General features: G+C 42.3%; 2 protein-coding genes across 4 annotated transcripts in view; one reads left to right on the top strand and one right to left on the bottom strand.

The window, feature by feature from the left end:
* Positions 1-12,792, top strand: part of slc9a7 (solute carrier family 9 member 7) — a 59,595-nt gene extending 46,803 nt beyond the window's left edge. For all 3 annotated transcript variants that reach the window (XM_034699911.1, XM_034699925.1, XM_034699918.1), the window contains 3 exons: positions 223-305; positions 4,619-4,724; positions 8,427-12,792. In XM_034699911.1, the coding sequence (XP_034555802.1) occupies positions 223-305; positions 4,619-4,724; positions 8,427-8,690 (453 nt within the window). In that variant the 3' untranslated portion in view covers positions 8,691-12,792. The remainder of the gene's footprint in view (positions 1-222; positions 306-4,618; positions 4,725-8,426) is intronic.
* A 1,630-nt stretch (positions 12,793-14,422) lies between these two features.
* Positions 14,423-20,170, bottom strand: chst7 (carbohydrate (N-acetylglucosamine 6-O) sulfotransferase 7). The gene is made up of 2 exons (XM_034699899.1): positions 18,513-20,170; positions 14,423-15,399 (listed from the first exon to the last, which is right to left on the bottom strand). The coding sequence occupies exon 1, from the start codon at positions 19,808-19,810 to the stop codon at positions 18,542-18,544; it is 1,269 nt and encodes a 422-aa protein (XP_034555790.1). The 5' UTR covers positions 19,811-20,170; the 3' UTR covers positions 14,423-15,399; positions 18,513-18,541.
* Positions 20,171-21,620: the final 1,450 nt, after the last annotated feature.

Genomic DNA, 21,620 nt, shown 5'->3' with positions numbered 1-21,620 from the left:
ACTTTATTACAGAGTAAATCAAACATAAGATAACAACATTTTGTTTGATATCTCCTCGAGACTTTAAAGCGTATCTGCAAATAAGGAATCATCTGATTATTTCTAGTTTATTTACTGTGGATAATTCAGTCTGATAACAGCATGTTAGTCCGGATCCTGATGCTTTCATGCAGAAACTCTTGAGTATGTGATACTGATAATGGTTGTGTTGTGTTCTTCCAGGATGGCCCTCAGGCTGAAGGCCAGAGTAAAACCAAACAGGAGAGTGCGTGGCTCTTCAGACTGTGGTACACCTTTGATCACAAGTATCCTTCCTGGGCTCTGAAATCATGTGTGCTTGACTAAAAGGGTCTTAGAAAGAAATCCAGGGCATGTTTTTCCCTTTGCTCACTGTGTGATCCATCACAATCAGAGTCCTCTATCAGATCATCCTTGGATATAGGATTCGAAAAACATACATCTATAATATGTTTCCTGGCTTGAGTAAATGTGTTTAGCAGCTCTCCCTCCTCCCCTTCCTCTGAACAATTGCCTCCTGAGGTTGCTGTGAGTGAGGCCGCCCGGAGCAGCTGTGTTGTACAGTGGAGACTTTCTCCCTGGTGACACGTGCTAGACGCAGCTGAAAGGAGCTGGGTCCAAGTGCTGAAGTAAACATACATGACACATGGGAGTTTAGTTTCTTTATTTCTGACCTGTTCAACAGACTGCTGGTTTCAGACAGCTGACTCTCTCCAAAAAATGAGCCTTGACTTCAACAGTTGAACAAAATGTTGGGGTTTTCCATGGACTGTATGAAACATGGACTTTGTCTCAGTGGGTCTCATTCACCAAAGTCTTCCTGAGTTTAACTTAAAGTTGTTCTACTGTTCTTAAAGGGATATTTCAGGTTTTTTGAAGTGGGGTCGTATGAGTTACAGTACACTATTGCTCCTGTTAGCCACGATGCGTGCCGGTGAGTTCTTCCCCTTTAATGAGAATATTCCCAGAGGACCGTAAGCCAGGCTATTTTCTCTGCAGATGGGGCCTCCTGTTTCGTGTAATTCCGCCAAAGTTAAGAAAATATGGTCCAGGAACTCATCAAGGTGAAAATGCATGCACCAGTAGAAAAATTAGAGCTATTCAGTTTGCCGTCAGAAACCCTCTTTGTTTTGGCACTATTTTCAGACGCACCTCGCAGACCGGTGTTCTTCCGCTGCATGAGCACAGATACACACCGGTCAGCTGTTTGGATCAACAAGCACGTAGCAGGATCAAGTAGAGGTATTGGTCTTTAGAGTGAATTAAACTCACTTTTCTGCACATTTAAAAGATGGGACGTACCTGTCTTTATCCCGGCTGTTCAAACAAACAAACCTCCTGTAAGGCAGGGAACTCTGGATGATGAGTGATGCAGACTGGAGCTGTATGTGAGCCGCTGGTATCCTCTGATTCAGAAAGGTCTGAAGTATTGTTGTCACTAAGTCCCTCTCCTGACAGCAGAAGCTCTCTGGGTTCGTTGGCATGGGCTCACAGTTTACACACCGGCACCACCAGGTAACGTAGGATCTCTCACTCATTAGCACAGAACTTTCTCCCCTCTCTTCTTCGTTGGTACGTTGGGTCTGCATGTGGAGTTCTTCCTCTGTAAACTCTGGTTCATAGAGGGATCCTCTTGTGTCCACAGTAAAGGCATGTCATCGTCGCTGTCAGGATCACTCATTTCTGCAGTTTGAATTTTTTGTTCCTGCTATGTGCTTGTTGATCTAAACAGCTGATCGGCATGTATTTGTGCTCATGCAGCGGAAGAACACCGGTCTGCGAGGTGCGTCTGAAAATAGTGCCAAAACAAAGAGGGTTTCTGACAGCAGACAGAATAGCTCCAATTTTTTTTTACTGGTGCATGCATTTGCACCGTGATGAGTGCCTGGACTGTATTTTCTCAACTTTAGCGAAATTACATGAAATAGGAGGCCCCGTCTGCAGAGAATCGTAGCCTAGCTTACCTGCCTCTGGAATTTTCTCATTAAAGGGGAAGAGCTCACCGGCACTCATTGTGGCTAACAGGAGCAATAGTGTACTGTAACTCATACAACCCCACTTCAAAAAACTGAAATATCCCTTTAAGTTATGTGATATTGGGGGGCTTTTTTGCCTTTATGATAGGACAGCTGAAGAGAGACAGGAAATGTGGGGAGCAGAGAGCGGGGGGGAAGACATGCAGTAAATGGTCGTGGCCAGGAGTCAAACCAGCGACTTCTGAGAAAAAGATGTTTGTGGGGTGCTTAGACCACTTGGCCACCAGCGATCCCTGTTCTACCATTCTTGTACTACTTAAATGCTCACACCTGTGTTCTTAGATTCAACTGTGAGCTTGAGCTAATTGCTAATTAACACAGGTAAATGCCCCTTAAATGCCCGTATGTAGGCATGAGACTGCAGGGCTGGGTGCACACACATACATCCGACAAGGTGGCAAAGATACAGAATGAAGTGGGGGTTGCACAAATTAATATCTAAAATCATTTGTGTGCTTGTTGAGGGTAGAGCTGCTGAAAGTGGATATAAAATGCTTATTCCAAACAGAGAATGCAGTCACATGAAAGGGCTGCACACCAGATGAAGTGATATGAATAGTTTGGTCTCAAATCTGACATGAAATTGATGATATGATATGATCATTTGACTGGTGTTGCATTCAATACCCGTGTATAAAGATGGGTAATTAATTTTGTGAATACATTTTCTCTCTTTAATATTTATTTACAAACTGTAAGTGCTCAGTGTCTGTGCAGAGTTTAACCAAACGTTGCATGATTGAAGTAAAAGTTAAATACATTTAAACCATGCATGTATAACAAATTAGATCATATAAAAGTGCAGAAACAAAAACACAAGAATGAATCAACATGCATCTGTAAGCTCTTGAGTGTTTGAACAAACCTAAGAAAGAAAACTTGGCTGTATGTCAGGATCCTCTGGACAACTCTTTAAAGGTTGGATTTAAGACCAAGGCTGTTTCCGAAACGGCCTGCTACATACTACTTACTAATGTAGTAGGCAGTAGGTATTGCCTACTACATACTGCATTTGAATTCAGTCTGTAGTATGACCGTTCTGTCCGATCTGTCATGCAGCATGCTGAGCCAGACTTTGCTGGATTTCCGGTTTCGGAAAGCGGAAGTAAACAACGGCGAAGCCGATAAATAAAATGCTTATTTAGCATCCATTTATGATTTAAAAAGTTAGGAAGTGGTTTATATGGAATTTGATAACTTTCACAGCACCCAAAAGCGGATTTCCTCCCGTCAAAAAATGAGGAAAAAGAAAAAGCAGAACGAGCGCTGTGCATTATGGGAAACAGTACGCGAGGAAGACTGGTCTGATGCACACTGAGATATTTTCCTGAATCAGTAGACATCCGGGGAGTTTTGGCATACTGCAGATTTTGCTCTTGTTCACATACTACTTACTACATACTGAATTTTGGACATATCAGTACGTACTGCTAGTATAGTAGGCGATTTCGGAAACAGCCCAAGTTTGGTGAATGAGGCCCAGTTATGACACCCTTAGTTTCTGAAGGGGCATTTTAAAGCTTTATTGAAACAACTAACTCAGTAATGCAAATTGTTTAGTCTTAATATAACCAGAACAAATAAGCAAATAAAAGAACTATCACAGTTGTGAACAAAGAAATGAAAAACAGTCTGTGAACATGTTTGATTCTGGGGTAAAAATTGGCAACACACAGACTGATGAGCATTCCTCGTTTGCTTTTAGAAACACTTGAGGAACCAAATTTTTTTGCACGTCCACATTCGCTTCATTTCAGACACCAGAAGCTGCCCATTTGTGGATTTTCCCCACAATGCAACACAGCTTGACTAATTACAAAAAAATAGGCAGAGGAGCTCAGTGGTTCCCTCTCTGCTTCGCTGCTGCCAAGCACCACAAAATGATTTTACCCACCGCTCCTCACAGAAGCTCAGATTTAAACTCCAAATAAATCCAGCTGGCAGACGTCCTCAACTTTATGAGAGGATAATTCATTCTAAATATCGTTCTGGTGGGTTTCTGCGGGAAGAGGACTTCTGATAGGAAGTGACAAGCTGTAACATCTCTGTTTTCAGAGGGCACTGTTTGTTGAAACTGCTTTATTGTGACTTAATGATATTACGAGTAGCTTTATTCATGATTCATAGTCAGGGAAATAGAATGCTGTGTGCTTGATCAGTTTCTGGAGAAAGGCTGCAGCTCATCTTTACAAAAAGAGTAAAAAAAGTGTCTAAAAACAGAAGAAGTGTCTGAATGAAGTGAGGGTTTGGTTTTGAGTTTCTTGGTTGTGGAGAATTTTTCACACTCTGGTAACCAAATAGTTTAAATGTGTGGCTTTTATTGTGACAGGACGACTTCAGAGAAATAGAAATATTGTCTTGCGGTAAATAAGGTGCAACAAAGCTTACAACCGCTCGATACTGCATCAAAGATTTATTAACCTTTATGGAAGTGATCAGTTACAGCGTATGAATCTTTCTCAATGAGTTGCGTAATAGAAATTGACACAGCTTAATATTCATTCAGCCTTTGTTGGTGAAACATGTTTGAGCTCTTTGGATGATGTTCCTTAATAACTGCTCAGCTACCTGAAGCCCATCCTGACACACAGCGGCCCTCCTCTCACCTCCACTCTTCCTGCCTACTGCGGGCCGCTGGCGAGCTGTCTGACCAGCCCTCAGGCATACGAGGTGAGTGTCCACATGCAATAAATACCATAACATTAAGGTCATGCATAGAGTGAATTCACAGTGACACTCCTGCAGGGTCAGTGATGTGAGAGAAATGCAGGATCACATGGTAGGAAATCTTGTTACTGCAAGATTCCCGTCAGAGGATGCAAAGAAACTGAGTCAGATTCTGTAATAATTATAAAGAAGAGATTAATTAAAGCTCACATTGTGATCACTGAATGTGTCTTACATTGCTTTATTCAAGGCTACACTCTCATTTTGGATTTACCAAAATAAAATAAAAAAGCGAAGATGAAAAAAATTCAAATAATTTTTATTCTTGTATTCAATTTCTTCTGAAAAGATCTAAATCTAAAACATAAACCAGCAGTTTATTATCCTAGCTTAGCATAAAGGTTGATAAAGTTGGGTTCTACTTTTTATTCTGTTACAGTTTTAAACCTTTTTTATTTTTCAGTTTCTGAAGACGTGAAGCTTTTTTCTCGGCCGCCTCTGACAATATAAAAAATACTGACTGTGGAAATGTTTTTTAATGTTTCTAATGTAAAAAATAAATAATGTAGCATGTTTGTTTTTTAAATTAGCTTAATTTGAATCAAACATAAAACTTGAGTGAATAAAGGGTGGTAGTGTTTCTTTGGCTTTCTTCTCAGAGCACAGCCGGCTGCCTCAGTGAGGCTCTCTCTGAATACTGAATGTTTTTCTCTCAGGAGGATTGTAATACTGTCGAAGTATTCTCTGTGCCGGCCAGTAAACAAAGCACAAAGCCTTCAGCAAGAGAGAAAATGGACAGTCAAGAAGCCTTTTTGCATTCAGAGGGCACAAAAGGCTCTTTTCAGCAGCACCTCAATGATGGTCACTGTTCTGAACGGCTGTGTGCTCCAATATTAAAAATACAGAAACGTCTATTCACAGAGCGCTCACACTCAGAACCACTTTAGCAAATTGTCCTTTTCATTTCATGAGTACTTTCACACAGAGGATTCTGCTTATTAAACTATCCCTCCTCCGTAACTCAAAGAGCACGTGCTGAGTTGTGCAAAATTGAGTCTTTACTGCTAAGAACACTTTGATTATCTTCAATTTAGATTGAATTCCCTTAGATTGACTTTTTTTTCTGAAGCTCTCGGTCCACAAATGTTTTCCTTTCCTGGTTTGTTGCTGATGGTTTCCCAGCGTTGAGGTTCCTGCCAGGCGGGCCGTGAGTTGAGGTGGTTGCTCATATAATCAGGACCGTCCAGGCAGAGCTCTGTGTTGCCAAATGGGAAGAGACAGGATTAAATAAAGCTCTTTGCCTGCTTCCCCTTTGGTTATGGATATTATGAAATTGGGAGGGGATAAAAAGGCTCAACAAAGAAAGGAGAACTTTGGTTCCCCTCGAATTGTATAACATTTTAGAACAGGGTCAGGGATGCTGTTTTCAAGCCTTTTCTGTAGTAAACAGACGCTTCCTTTTCCTAAACTACAAAAAATATGTTTATATCTTCCTTCAGGGTTTCAAATACTCTATATTCCTTGTGTTTAAACAGAACAATAACAAAGCCAACAATACAAGATTTCCTCGTGAATTTGCAGAATGAATGCTTCAGTTCCCACTGAGTCTCAAAAAGCTTGGTTTCATTCTCTAAAAAGGAGAAATGAGCCGGCGCTGTAATTTCTGATAAATGTGCTTAAATCAGACTTATAGTGTATTTACTGTTGGCTATTTTAAGTCGTGAGTTAAGCTTGTATTGAGAGGTCTACTCTTTTGGTCAGGACAGTGTTTTTAGGATAAACTAAAACTAAACAGTGGGCATGTTTGTGGTATTAAAGGACCAGTATTTTAATATTTTGACTCACAGTCAGGAGAGTTATGTCTTTGACAGAGTTGATGATTTTGTGTTTTGAAGGGATTTGTTGATTTCCATGGTATGCCCTCATGTCTGTATTCTACTTATTCTACCTTTCTCTTAAAATCTTTACATTATAGTATCGCCTTCCTAGTATTCATTTATAAATACAAGATCTAAGATGCATAAAAGAGACCAATTTTCCTCAGAAAAGTCCTCAAATCTGATCATCTAAAGGATAACTTTGAGCTGTTTTATCTCTGAACACAAGGCCACAGATGTTGCAAGTTTTGGAAAGACCGCATTAAGATCAACCAGATGTGTTGTCTCTGGTCTGAGTATTCGGGAACCGGCCTCACAACACGAAGTACGTGCAACCACACCAGCCCGGGAGCGTGCTGCAGAAACTCTTCGGTTGTGCAAAACGACTGTTGCATCAGCTGTCTGGATTTACGCTCTTGTAGGATGTTGCAGGTGAAGAAGCCAGATGTGGAAATCCTGGTTTGGAGTGGTTGCACATGGCTTGTGGTTGTGAGGCCTGTAGGATGTCTGGAAAACAGCCCTGCAGACGGATTATGGTGGCGATATAAACATTCAGTTCAATCAAAGGCGAACTTTGTGTTGTGTGATAAAACAGAGATGTGGTCTCTGGAGAGGTATTATGAGGACAAAAGATAGGGGTTGCCAAATTGGGAATGCTGACTCCTGGCTGATCTGGAAGGTAGAGTTGAGGCAGTCCCTGCCCAGTCCACGCCCCTGATTATGTGTGACTATCAGCTTTAATACGACAAAATGGATGAGTCATGAAAATAAATCCCCTCTGTAAAGTCATTAGGAACAAGAAAAGAAGCTCAATTCATCATAATAGTTTTTTGTACCAGGCTGTAAACATGTTTAATTCAGCTGTAAAAACAGACGTCTTAATACAGACTCTAATGGAGCTTCTTGGGCTTTTGGGGTCAGCCTCAAGTGGACACTTGAGGAACTGCAGTTTTTGGCACTTCTGCATTGGCTTCACCTGAGGCTGCTGCAGGGATAAAACGTCCTATTTTTCTACAGCTGCCATCACTGCTCGCCTCAGTCATACTTGATGAGATATTTAAACAGTTCATCCTGGTCACTAACGCAGCTTTAACACATGAAATGACAAAATGTGAGCTTTTCTGTACGTAAGGAAATCTTTAAATCCGCTCGTAGCAAACGGGAGAAACAACAAAATATTCACGTTTACATTTTTTTTTTGCAGTGCTCATAAAATGCCAGATGGATTTATTAGGATTTATTTGATCCCATTGGCCCTCCTGGATAATTGTTGGAAAGAAGAGGTTATATAATTTCTTCTTTTCCTTTTTTTGATCCCTTCATCAGAGCAATCCCTGCTGACCCCGTGTCCACTCATCCTGTTTGCTCGGGGACATGGCTGGGCTATTGATTGGCAGCCAGTCAATTAAAGCTGGGCGAACCGATGCTATAGAGTCAGAGCTATCTACTACCCAGAATGCAATGTGTGATCGAGCAGTGGGTGTGATACTTTTCTGACATTTGTAAGGAGTCTGTTTCTCAGCTGTCAGCATGCTGTCGGGTTGGTTTTGGCGCTTTGTGTAGGTTGTGGTTTCCTGTGTTTGAGCTTGTGTTAATTTGAGATGATTCAGAAAAGTCCTCCAAGTGAAAGTCTCCTCCTTTCCTCTCTGTTAATCCATAGTGTGCCTTATGAGCCTTTACACTGTTAATGTCAGTCAGTTCACACCATGTTTCCTCTCTATGTGTCCTACATCTGTGTGTGTCCCCTCATGTCCTGCTCCCCACCCCCTCATGATCCTCTGTGTGTGTGTGTGTGTGTGTGTGGTTGTGTGTGTGTGTGTGTTTTCAGAACCACGAGCAGCTGAGAGACCACGACTCTGACCTCCTCCGCAATGACGGCGACCTCACCTTCACGTTTGGTGACACCGCAATCACAGCAAACGGGGCGTCCGGAGGCAGCGGGGATGTTGCTGGAGGGTCGGGCTGGAGCGCCAACGGGAAAAGGAGCGGCAGCACGTCAGAGGAGGCGCTTGAGCGCGAGCTGGACTCCCGCGAGCAGGAGCTGCTGAGCCGGGGCACACGCCTGGTTTTCCCCATGGAAGATCATGTTTGACCCCCTTCTTCTATTTGCTCTCATCACCAACCTCCCTGACCTGACCCCCAGCCCCCCTCACCCATCAGCTCCCTCTCTACGTCCTGGAGGCAGAGCATCCAGCCCCTCAGAGATGATAAGACAGAGTGGAGAGACATGGGAGGAGACAACGGGAGGGTTCACAGACACTCGGAGCTCTATCCAGACCCCTGGAGCTGAGCTGAAGGAGCATTTCATCTTCATTACAGAGCTGGAATGTGTTCTGCAGGGGACGTGTCCTCCAGTGCACCAGAAGATAAAATCTTCATGTTACTATACTGTGATTTAGTTTCCTCTCAATAAACCACACAGTTATGCAGAAACGGGGACAAAAAGTCCTCATGCAAGATTAAATCTGCTCTTTGGAGCATCTGAAGCTGCGTGTGTTTGGCACAGTCACGAAAAGAAAATGTGGCCTCTCTGAAATCACACCACATTTAGAAGTTGAAATGAGGCTGAAAATAAGTCGTGCTGCAATAGATCAAACAGGAGCCCTGTGGTTAGTGTGTACCATTCATGTGTTCAGTGAGGATGCCCTTTGTGTCACACAGAAGCCTGTGTGTGAGGAGGAGATGAGAATGAGCTGCGTCTCAGCCACCGCAGCTCGTCATGGGTGAAGAAACGGGGGTGAAGAATGTGAGCATGTAAATAGCTACAATACTACGCTTTGTTCCCTTTTAGTGAAACTGCTTCTGTTAGAGCATTACACCCCCTGACTGCAACAAATAGCACCTCTGTATCCTGTCTTGGCGCTGGGACGGATCTTTTTCTGTTTTCTGGGCTTCATTTCATAAAAATAACGTGATGATGAGCAGAAGTGATGCTAAGTTATGCTAATTTACCAAAACTTTAAATATGGACATGAAGGAGAGGACATAAAAAGACGTGTGATACGATCAAAAAACATCGTATAAATCACAAAGGAGGCCTGAAACGTTTGTGGCATATTAAGGAATATTTGGTTACTGTTTGGTCATGAGATGTCACGTAACTTACATAAACTTTTATAGAAGAATAATCTGTTAACTGTCCTGATCATCATCGTCCTAAAACGACAGAAAATTGTAAAACTGTCCACCCCAGTTTCTTGCAAGATGATGCTGCTTATTCTTTCAACGTGTAACCCACAGTGCAAAATCCATCATATAACAATTTGTAAAAGAAAGAGGATCAATGTACCTTTAACAGGAGAAACAGAAACCTGTGAATGTTTGACATTTCAGCTTGAAAAATGACCTCTTTTTGGTCTGATGCATCGAGTGAGTCCACGCAGCAAAGCGTAAAATCTGCCGAGTCGTTCTCTTCATGAAGTGAAAGGTTCAAATGAAACTTTGAACGTCAGTGTTCAATTTTTTTTATCAAGAGCATCTAAAATAAAGAAAAAATGCCAAGGAGAGATTTGTAAGAGAGTTCAGAGATTTTTGTAACTAAGTGTTTGCACAGAACCTCACTGAGCATTTCTCACCCACTATATAAACCATGTTCATTCACTCAAACTACAGTGTCTCTGGGAAGTCTGCCCAATTCTTTAACCGGACATGCCTGTTGAAGTTGTTCATTACACCTGCAGCATGAGTCAGCAAACATGAGAAATCTGGCATGTTTTCATGTTTCTTAACCTAATGTATAGTGAACTGATCCTTATGCAAATTTGAATCCTGTCAGGGTAGGAAAGACCCAGATGTGAAGCAGGGGGACTTGTCTGATTCTTTAGGATTCTGATTCGCATAACCACCTCTTACTTTACATTATCCAGCTTATTGCCCGGCTGCTAACACATCATCAACCTTCTTGAAGTACAAATTAACATCAAACTAAACATTGAGCGACTTTGAGTACTAAGAAAAGCGCTATATAAATTCTATGAATTATTATTATTATTATTATTATTGAAGGTGACGTTGGACGAGCTGAGCTGGACTACAGCAGCACTATTGATGTTAACATGTCTGTCCTCGTTCAGCTCTCCTTCTTCTCTTTGACGTTGACTCACCTTTAAACATAAACGAGTCAAATGTCTCCTCTTTGAACATTGTTGCTGTTATCTCTACCTCTTCTGGTTTCAGAGACTTTGTAGAGACCAGCAGCTTAGAGATGCTCACTCCAGCTCTGCTGCAGGACAGGATGTTGCTCCACTTGTCCCTCACACTAACGTTTTTACCACAGTGTCAACAGGCAGAGAGGGAATGAGACAGACTCCTTTAAATGTATTAGATATGGTAATGTGATCAGGTTGTCTTTGGCGTAGCTTTTGCTGTTAAGTATTAATCAGAATCAAGTATTCAACACAGCTGGGTAATCATTTGTTTCCTTCTGATGGAGCCAAGCTAGCTTTCTCTCCCTGTCTCTAACCTTTGGGCTAAGCTAAGCTAACAATTGTGCAGCATCAGTGTTTTGTCTGGCAGTAACTTCAGCACATTATTATTAATAATAATAAGACTCAGTGGAGACGTCCCTGAGGTTTGATTACATGACTCCTGAACATCCGTTTCCCTCAAAGATGTAGTCCACCGATAATAAAGGGGAACACATGTTGTTCTCTTTAGCCCTCTGATGCACTTCTAATGAAGCTGATGCAGGTTTTGTTAGGCTGAGTTTCATCCTCACTGCAGGTTTACCATTAAATATAGGTACCATGAGATGACAGTGTAAACTCGTGTCACCTGAGGAGTATTTTTAAATCAGTTAACTGGTTTAGGAGTCAGCGCCAACATGCAAGTCCTCAATGCGAGACAATGGCTGCTAAATGTCATGTCTGTTGGCTGAATGATTGAACCTCATTGTTTCCCTGCAGGTCTAATTTGCATCCCTTTGTGTGACCTGTAGGTGTTCATTTATACCTCATCAGTTACTCTCTGCCGATCTTCTCACTATATTTCCTCAGTTTGTATTGGAGCTTTTAGATTCCCTCCTACGCCGCATGATTATGAGGAGAAAATGTACTCATTTGCATATTCCCCCCTTCAAGGTGTTACATTAAGCTCTTATCAAATAATGTAAATAGAAGCATGATAGCGCGCAGATTTTCAGAGCTGTACCCCACCCCTGTGGGCTGGTGGAGTGGCTGGTGAACCGACAACCCGCTCTGGGAGTATGAAGAGGTTTCTTCTGTTGTTTTTTTACCGACATCAACACATTTTCTGTTCCCTTTACCACGTCTAGACATCTGAACCTCTCCCTGGTTGAAATTCACCACACAACACGTGTCGCCTTTTGTTTTCCTCCTTCCTTCGCTGGTTGCATTAATGAACGGGTACACAGTGGCAGGTGGAAAGGCTCGATTGTTCAAGTTGAATCTAAGGCTTTGACACGAGGGAGAAACCCTGCACAAGTTTGATGTCTCACGAGGGATCTCCAAGAGGAAATGAGTGTAGTTACGTAAGCTGCAGCTGAGCAGTCTGCACTGTGGGTCATTTTAATTCTAGCTGGAGAGAGAAGTAATGTGAGGCTGTGCTTTCTAACATCTCCTTCCCTGATAGCAGAGCCTCGTTTGTATCTAGGGCATTAAATAATCACTTATTCGCCATTTTGTCTGGACTGTTGGACTGCTGCTCACATAACCATTTCTGTGCCAAGGAATGGTAACATGGCCTCAACACAGACTCTCTGAATACAGTATAATATACAGCAGATATAATGTTGTCTGCACTGTGCAAAAAAAAAAAAAACACATCTGTGAGAGTTTACACAGAATTTCTGCTCAGACTGAACAAGAACTTGAATTCGTTGACAAATCTAGGACAGGCATAAGAGGATGAAGCACTTTCTGGACATCATCATCATCATCATCATCATCATCAAGGACGACTGTACTGTATGCAGACAGATATGTGGGCAGAGTATTGGCACTTTACCTCAAGCAGAGGACACTTGTATAACCCTTATGTGCACTCTATCTCCAGACTGTTGTGCTGTCAGTTGTCTGGCTGGCTATATTTACATGCTCTCTGTACCTGAGAATTATGAGATGTAGCTAACTTGTCAATATGTGCACCTGTTGTTTACTAGTAGCAACTGGATGCCTGGTTCTACCTGCCATGGATTGCATGTCAACATGTTAATAAACTGTCCAATTATGTATCCATCCAGCTGTCTTTATTTGGGTCCAACAAGCCTTTAAGCATTTTCCAGGGTCAAAAGTTCTGTTTGCTTTGAGTGTTTTAATCACTTGATATGGAAACGGATCATCACCAAGGCTGTCAGCTTTGACGCATTAATCATGATGCATTTAAGGTCCAACATTGTTTTGTAATTGTAGGCTATTTTGTCCCTTTCAGCACCCCGTAGTTAAGCTGCTGCAGTGTCTTCTTGCTTCCTGCTGCCACTGTGATGTCAAACGACACCAAATCACTTCTGAACGGCATATTTCACTTTAACTCTCAGGCTGCTCAGCTGATGAGTCTGAAGTAATCTGCACTTTGTGTCAAACTAAACAAACATATCAAAGTACTTTGAGTTTAGGCTAAACAAAGAGCTACCCATACAGGTGCAGCTCAGTGGGCAACGGCATTACAAAAGCTATCAGAGCATTATTCTGGAGTGTGAATCACCACAGACCTGTTGATGAAACATGATGTTGACTACAGACAACTAACTACAAGCCAATCAACACTGCGGAAGACTCTAAAATCAAGTCACTGGTAAGAAACATTTACATTGTTAAAAATAGACTTAAGAATTGTTTCAAAATGCTTAACTATGGACTTTTGAACATGTGATAAATTGCAATAAATTCAGCAATAATCTTGGTTTAAAATCATAATCATTTGGCAGCCCTAAAGACAGCCTAACTTAAAAAATGGAAACTTCTCCTCGCTCTCTTTTTGATAGCAGCAGCATTTGGACTTAAGTCTCTAAAGTTCTACTTTCTTCTTTTCTGTAGAAAGAATTCTTCCCTCCCACACCCATTTTATACACCAGCCAACATCAACAAACTTCTAGCTATGGAAGCCCTAAGTGGACATCCATCTGTACAAGTAATTTGAGGCCTTTTCCTTAGGATGTAGACCTGTGTCCTTCTGGGATAACAAAGCTTGTTATCACAGAAAACATATTAATTTATGTCATCATCTGGAGATAACAAAGCCGGTCTTCTCTTGATATCAGGATTATTTTTTTACGACCAGCATACACTATCATCACCATCATCTCTCTCTCTCTTCACCTCCCTCTATCCCTCTCTCCAACTCAGGCTCAGCAGATGTGTGTCTAACATGAGTCTGGTCCTGCTGGAGGTTTCTGTCTGTTAAAGGAAGTTTGTCCTTGCCACTGTAACTTGCTAAATGCTGCAAAGTGCTCTGCTCATGGTGGATTAAGATGAGATCAGACTGAGTCCTGTCTGGAAGATGGGACTGGATCTTATCCTGTCTTGATGTTGGGTCTTTGTTAATGATAGAACATAGAGTACGGTCTAGACCTGCTCTGTTTGGAAAGAGTCTGAGGAGAACACTTGTTGTGATTTGGCGATATATAAATACTGTGATAAGTCATGACATAGCATGCCATCCGGTGCGCACACTTATGAGGTAAGTTAAAACATATTTTGTTTGTTTTGTGCTTTTTTTCAAATCTGAGAGCCCAGATTGGTGTTTAAGTATAATACGTTCTCAGGAAAACTTCTTCTGATGCTTGTTTTCTCAACTCTAACATGAAAGCTATTCATGTTAAACATAATCTGAGTTTCCAAACTATGACAGGAATGTCTGACACCTCTGTAGTTTTCACTAACTCTTTATTGAAGTCAGTTTAAATAGCCTCAAAGTTATGTCTTTCTTTGATAAGAGAACTTCTTCATGTAGTCCATCCAGAACAATTATTACAGAACCAACTTCTAAAGTTGAACATGTGGATGCTGGTAAACGTAGAACCCCTTTCTTAAGCAGAGGAATGGCGCAGCATTTTACAATATTTTAGACAAAACTATAAAAACTCCAAAAAACAGAATCAGTACAGTGTGTTGTGAGAACACAGTAAAAAGTTCATAGTGGAGGGCAGAGCAGCCCTCAAAGACACGTCCTTGGGTTATTCAAAAATTTCACACCCATGTGAGCGTTTTGTCAGTGGGGTGCTGCAGCTGTCTGGATTCCTGAGGGGCTGGGGGAGGAACAATAGCTCCTCAGTCAGGCCTCCTTTCCAGAAAACACTGTACAGTCTTCTTTGAAAACTTCACTTTGACATTGTTAGTACGCCAACTGCAGTTAGGTGTCAGTTATGCTGTGCTTAGTCACAGGCTGGACGGATAAACAGGTGTGAGTGAACCTGACGCTGCCACCCAGGATCCTGGCAGTCACCTCCCAAGAAGGACCCATCTCGGCTTTTTATGGCCTCGCCTGCAGGGGATTTGTGGAGGGATTAGTGCTACTAAAAGGACAGAGGGATAGAGGAGGGCCAGTGTAACGGCCGCACAAACCAGCCTCCTCTCTCTGCTTGTTTATGTCCCCTCCCACCTACTCTCTATCAGCACGGAGCCTGTTGGAGTTAAACACTATAAAAATAAGCTGCCTTCTCCCAGTTTCAAATTCATCCGTCTGTGATTGGCCGCTCCTTCCACTTGAATTTTCTCCAGTTCATCGACCCGGCTCGGCTGAAGGAAAACAACCCGAGAGCCGTGCTCGTGAGCTCCCGGTGGACCAAATTCCAGCTGCTTGTTCAGTTATTCCACCTTCTGCCTTCAGCGTTGAATACCAGGCCCCTGGAAGAGAGAAAAATATTAGCTGAGGATTAAAATAAAAGCTGACAGAGCTGACCTGCATAACTCTATCAGTGTTAAGAGTCAGGGTGGAGGCCGTGAGACAAGGGTGCACCCACCACCTCCACCCTCCTTCTCCTCCCTGCAGAAGGCTCGCAGCCAGCCCGGCTCTAAAGGGGTCTGCTTGTAAGAGCTGGCGGTGACAGGCTGGTGGTAACCCTGGGAGCTCCATCCTGTCACACACAGCCGCGCACAATGATCCCCTTCTTGACAGCAGAGTCTGAGGCCCAGAGTCGCTGCCAGCCCCCCGCTATCCATGAGAGCACCCAGCAATGCCAGAGAGAAACAATGAGGCCTCTATTAAAGAGCAGATCAGCTCGTCATCAAGGAGGGGGAATATTTCTGCGACTGTTCAACTCTGATGGAGATAAAATCTGTGACAGTGGGGTCACTTGTGTTTAAATGTTATCGCTGGAATGTTAATCAGTAAAGCTACCTGCCTGTGTTTGATCTTTACAGGTGAAACTGAATGTTTCATTCTTCATCTCGCATGGACGCTTAGACAGAAAGCTGCCTGAGCAGTTACCGGTGTGAAACAAGCCGAGTCCTGCATATGATCTGGTTTCAGTGAGACTGTTATGAGATTAATAAGACATCAACAAGTGGATTTATTTTAAATGCAACAAAACACATTTAATCAAAGAAAGCTCTCCTCGCTGTTTTAGATTCTTTCAGTGTTTGATCTTTAACAGGAGAAATAAAAATCCCACAAAGTCTCATACGTGACTTAAGAGTAAACAAACCCAATGGATGATGAGCTTCTCTGACATTCCGCCACCCTTGTCACTTTAACTGTTGCATGTTTTATGGGACATGTGTTAACACTCATGCTGTTGCCACAAATCAACAGGTCGGTATTCCCTTTCTGACGTCCATCTAACTTTGTGCAACATGCTCCCTGTTGTCACCATGGCTGCGTTTGTTGTGCTTCCTTCCTCAGTCAGCTTGCATCCTGATTGGCAAACATTTCACTTCATGACAATCCTTGGAGTGCTTGCAGGATTTCTGATCGTAAATGTGGAAGATGTTTAACGTAGTGGTGTCAAATCAGGACAGCCCTGATTACGTTTACATGCCTCATACCGCAGGAGAAATCTAAAAATAAGGCCCTTTCTGAATTTTGTTTGATTCGTTGTCAGCTATAAATCGGCCTGATAATCCTGTAGTTTGTACCCTGCTTTATGAAAGAGACTGAAATGTATAGATGTGTCGATTCATGACCAACAAAAGCAAACGAGACCATCAGCAACAAGAACGTATTCACAATGATTGACCTTTGACCTTCGACCTAAAGCAGGGTGAGATGTTCTACACTACCTTGGTGTGTGCAGGGTGAAATCAGGGAAGTGATGAGAAGATCTTTGTCCACAGGGGGCGCCAAATCAACTCAAACTTAAAGTTCCATACAGCAGCTTTAATTCAATCATTCAACTACAATCATGTCTGTTTTTAATGCAGTGACTTCCACTACAGAGTCATGTCTGTTTTTAATGCAGTGACTTCCACTACAGAGTCATGTCTGTTTTTAATGCAGTGACTTCCACTACAGAGTCATGTCTGTTTTTAATGCAGTGACTTCCACTACAGAGTCATGTCTGTTTATAATGCAGTGACTTCCACTACAGAGTCATGTCTGTGTTTTTAATGCAGTGACTTCCACTACAGAGTCATGTCTGTGTTTAATGCAGTGACTTCCACTACAGAGTCATGTCTGTTTTTAATGCAGTGACTTCCACTACAGAGTCATGTCTGTTTTTAATGCAGTGACTTCCACTACAGAGTCATGTCTGTTTTTAATGCAGTGACTTCCACTACAGAGTCATGTCTGTTTTTAATGCAGTGACTTCCACTACAGAGTCATGTCTGTTTTTAATGCAGTGACTTCCACTACAGAGTCATGTCTGTTTTTAATGCAGTGATCTCCACTACAGAGTCATGTCTGTTTTTAATGCAGTGATCTCCACTACAGAGTCATGTCTGACTTACATTATTCTTAAACTGTTGAACTGTTTACTCATGCAGTCTCTCACAGAGCTGTGAACCTTTTCCCATCTTTCCTTCTCAGAGACTCAGCCTCTCTGGAATGTTCTTTTCATACCATGTCATGCAACTAACCTGTTGCAGATTAACTTAATTATTAGTGAGGATGTTCCTCCAGGTGTTCTTTTTCTTTGCAACTTCCTCCGTGTTTGGTTATCCCTGTCACAACTTTTACAAAATGTGTTTCAGGCATCAAATTTCAAATTTTCACAAAAAAAGGAGAAATTTTTCAGTTTCAACATTTTCTAAAGACATTAACCCAAACCAGGCCAAACAACTACTTAAAACATTCATACAGGATTAGTAGTATATAGGATTAGGATTATAGGATTAGTAGTATAGAACTTCATGTTTTAGACTATGAAGGGTATCTGCTATCTGATCTGCGTGGTAATAGTCAATTTTCAGAATCAGCTTCAGGAACAAATCACATCGGAGTGTGTAAAGTGTAAGCTGCATGTTGGACCATGAAACTAAACTCTGATGTATGCTTGTGCAAACACGTCTTACAGAAATGTTGAGGTAAAAGAGAAATGGAAGTAAAAGCAACGTTTGGTGGCAGCACATAAATCACTGCACTCAGTGAAGGTCAACTTCAAAGAGAGGAACAATCAGGAACACATGCTCTGTGCAAAAAGGACTTTAAATGGACTTTAATGCTCCGAATGTGGAATCAATTAAAACCCACTCTACAGGCTGACACTTGAAAAAATGAAGAGAAACCACCTCATATCAACAAAGGGTTGAAATGAGGGGAATGCATCATATCAAACCCTGCTTCGTGTCTACGTCTATCATTTCTGAGCATCTCCACGCAGATGTTCTGCTTTGTGTTTGCCTCAGTGAGATGAAGGTCACTGATCAGCTGCTGAGCACAGCAGCAGACCTGTATGTGAGATGGTTTCTGTTCAAACCACTAACTTCCTGCATGACAGGTTGAAAAGCATGATGAGTGTGCAGCGGCTCTGCAGAGGTGTATTCCCTCATACATTATAGCCTGAGGTGTGAACTCTTACCTTAGTTTATATATTCCTGGGGCACGGCCTCATGTCGTCTTCTCCACGCTGTTCTTCTGGTACCCCAGCTGCCTCATGACTTCACTGCAGTAAGCCTCCACCTGGTTGATCTGCTCCACATTGAGTCTCTCCCTCCAGGCGTATATCGCCTCTTTAGCATCCCTGGATGAGATCAGGAACGGCCTGTCAGAGGAGTAACCTTGTCCGTGCGTCATGTTGAGCGCAAACTTCTCCAGAGCAGGGAAGGTGGAGAGGTTGGAGAAGCGGTACAGCCTCTGCAGCTCCTCCATGGGATGCAGGACCAGGTCCTCATAGCGGATGCGGAGGTAGTTCCTCCTCAGCCAGGGAGGCGAGTTCATCACCAGCATCATGTCACTCAACCAGTTGTCACAGATGAGCTCCATGGCGCTGGAGACGTAGCTCTCAGCACGGTTCACCTTGTTGCTCGGCACCAGCAGACGCTTGTACTTGTCTGCCTGCTTTTTACTCCTCAGCACCTGGATGCTCTCCTTCACCAGGGCCTGTTTGGACTTCAAGCGGGAGTTATGCACCGCCCTTGGGTCTCTAAAGAGCTGGATCACCTGGAGGTTGATCGCTGTGTCCCTCATAAGAGGAACCAATGTGCTCAGGTCCAAAACGCGGACTCCTTTGATCACCATCACCGGGTACTTTTTACACTCCTTCTCCAGCTCCCTGATGTCCCTCTTTTGGCACTTGGCGCACTGGTCCTCCCTCACCAGGCCAATCTCATGCCTCTTGTGGGCTGTGCACAGCGGCTCCGAGCAGATCACCTTATTCATTTTCCAGCCGAAGATGAACGACGTGGTGATGTTCTGTGAGCCTGCGTAAAGTTTGAGCACGGAGAAGTCGCAGCGGTAAAGCGCGTTCATCATGTCCCGCACTGCGCCCTGCAGGCTGCCCGCGTCCCCCGGGTACAGAGCCTGCCATATGTGCCACATCGGCTCGTAGAGGTAAAACACATCGGGGTGCTGGTTGAACAACTCCCCCAGAAACGAGGATCCAGTCCTCCATGTGGCGTGCAGGTAGATGTGTATCCGAGCTTGGCTCCTGTTGACCGCTGGCTCCGCCGCGTCGCTGCCGTTCCCCGTGTAACCGTGATCCCAAAGCAGTGCCACCGTGTTCTCCAGCTCCGGGCATCTCAGCTGTTGCTGCGTTAGTCCGGGTTTCCCATGTTGCACGGATTTATCCCGGTAATCTAAGACGTACGGTATTAGTAAGAGTAACCCTGAATATGCCAGGATCAGAACCAAGTACTTCTTATGGAGCCTCCTCTTCATTTCCTCTCGCCGGGAGGGAGCTGCTTAGCTTCTGCTCCGGAGGGTCGACGCTTTGTGAGCACCCTGGTTGCTACAGTAAAGTTATGTGTGTGTGTGCGCTCGCCCGCGCGTGTATGTGCGTGCGAGGAAGGACGTGTTTATGTGTGTCGGGGTACAAACCACGCCCCTTTAAAGACAAACAGCGATCATTCCCTCTTGCTGTTTCAAACTGTCTGTACATACATTTATATTAGTTTTAACCCCGTAAAGTTCCTCTTTATGATCCGGTCACTGGACTAACGGGGAAGGAGAACCGTTCATTTCACATCCCAGAGAGTCTTTCCGAAAAGAGGTTCCAACGGCTCAAGATTACTGGGACAATGCCGGAGCGCAAAGGCTCATGGGACTTCAGTAAGTGATCAATTGATGAGCTATAAAGAGCCTTGAAAGGCGAGAGGTGCCAACGACTCCTACTGACTGTAACGGTGCTGGAGTGCAATGCATCATGGGAAGTTAGCGAAACAACGCGACCAGCGTATTTAAGTATGTTTTAACTACAAAGTTAATGTTTCCGCTCCCGTATTTGAACAACAGCCGAAAAAATGTACACAATATTTTCATATATATATATATATATATATTTTAGGTGTTTATATACAGGTAGTAGAAGACAGCAACACAAATAATAATAATAATAATAATAATAATAATAATAATAATAATAATAATAATAATAATACAGTTTATTTATAAAGCACTTATCAAAACAGACGTTACAAAGTGCTTTACATCGTAAACCCCCCCACAATAAAGAAATACAAAAAGAACGGGGGGGATATGGGCTGGCAAGACAATTTAAGAGGAACAGCTGAATAAAAGAGTAAAAGAGAAACTACTAAAGCCATTTAAACAATGAAAAAAATAAAATTAATTAAAAAAAATAAAACCATAAGCGACTAAAAGGAAACCATGAATAAAAGTAGATGTAACATCGTGGATAAAACAATATCACAGGAAGGCCTTTTGATAAAAAATATGTTTTCAGCTGTGATTTAAAAGAAGATACTGATGCAGCTAGAAATAAATCAAATGAAGACAGATTAAATAAGATAAACATATCATATATACAGAAGACAGGACACCAATACAATATAGCCTATATAAAGTAAATACACTTGAGACAACAACAATTATGTATATATAAAGTAAATACACTTGTAAAAATAAAAATAATAAAAAAAAGTATACAGAAATATGTAAGTAATTGTTTACCAAGGAGTCTCAGGGGAAAAGATGTTATAATAATGGTTCATGAATTTGATGCATTTTTTTCATTGACTAAAAGAAAAGATTTGATAAGGGACTTCAATTCTAGGAGGAAAATTGAATACTTCGGAAGCGACTGAGAATTTCTGTTTTTGAATTGAAACCTTGCATATAGTTTAATGAAGTTTATGACATGTGTAAGAGCAATATTTTCCTTGTTATCATAGTAACAAACAACATCTTTGAGTTTTAGAGAATAAACATAATTAACAGCCGAGAAAAAATGAGACTCAAAGCCTCTCCAGAATCTTTTGGTTCACATTCAAAAAAAAAAAAGAGAAATTGTTTCTGTATCGTTTTTACAAAAGTTGCACTCATTCTCAATATCTGTGAACTTAGTGATGAGGCTGTTAACAGGGAAAATTTGATGTAGTATTTTGAAGTGTACCTCTTTAGTTTTGTTTGTGATACAGTATCTATAAGGTCAAAGCCAGGCCCTCCTCCAGTCTATGTTCGCAATCTTAGATCTCCAGAAAAATGTTCCTCTTGGAACCAATTTATTGTT

The sequence above is a fragment of the Notolabrus celidotus genome, chromosome 2, assembly GCF_009762535.1.
Source record: "Notolabrus celidotus isolate fNotCel1 chromosome 2, fNotCel1.pri, whole genome shotgun sequence".
Classification (NCBI taxonomy): domain Eukaryota; kingdom Metazoa; phylum Chordata; class Actinopteri; order Labriformes; family Labridae; genus Notolabrus; species Notolabrus celidotus.
Note: the sequence above shows the minus strand (reverse complement) of the source record. Positions and strands in the feature narration are given on the sequence as shown.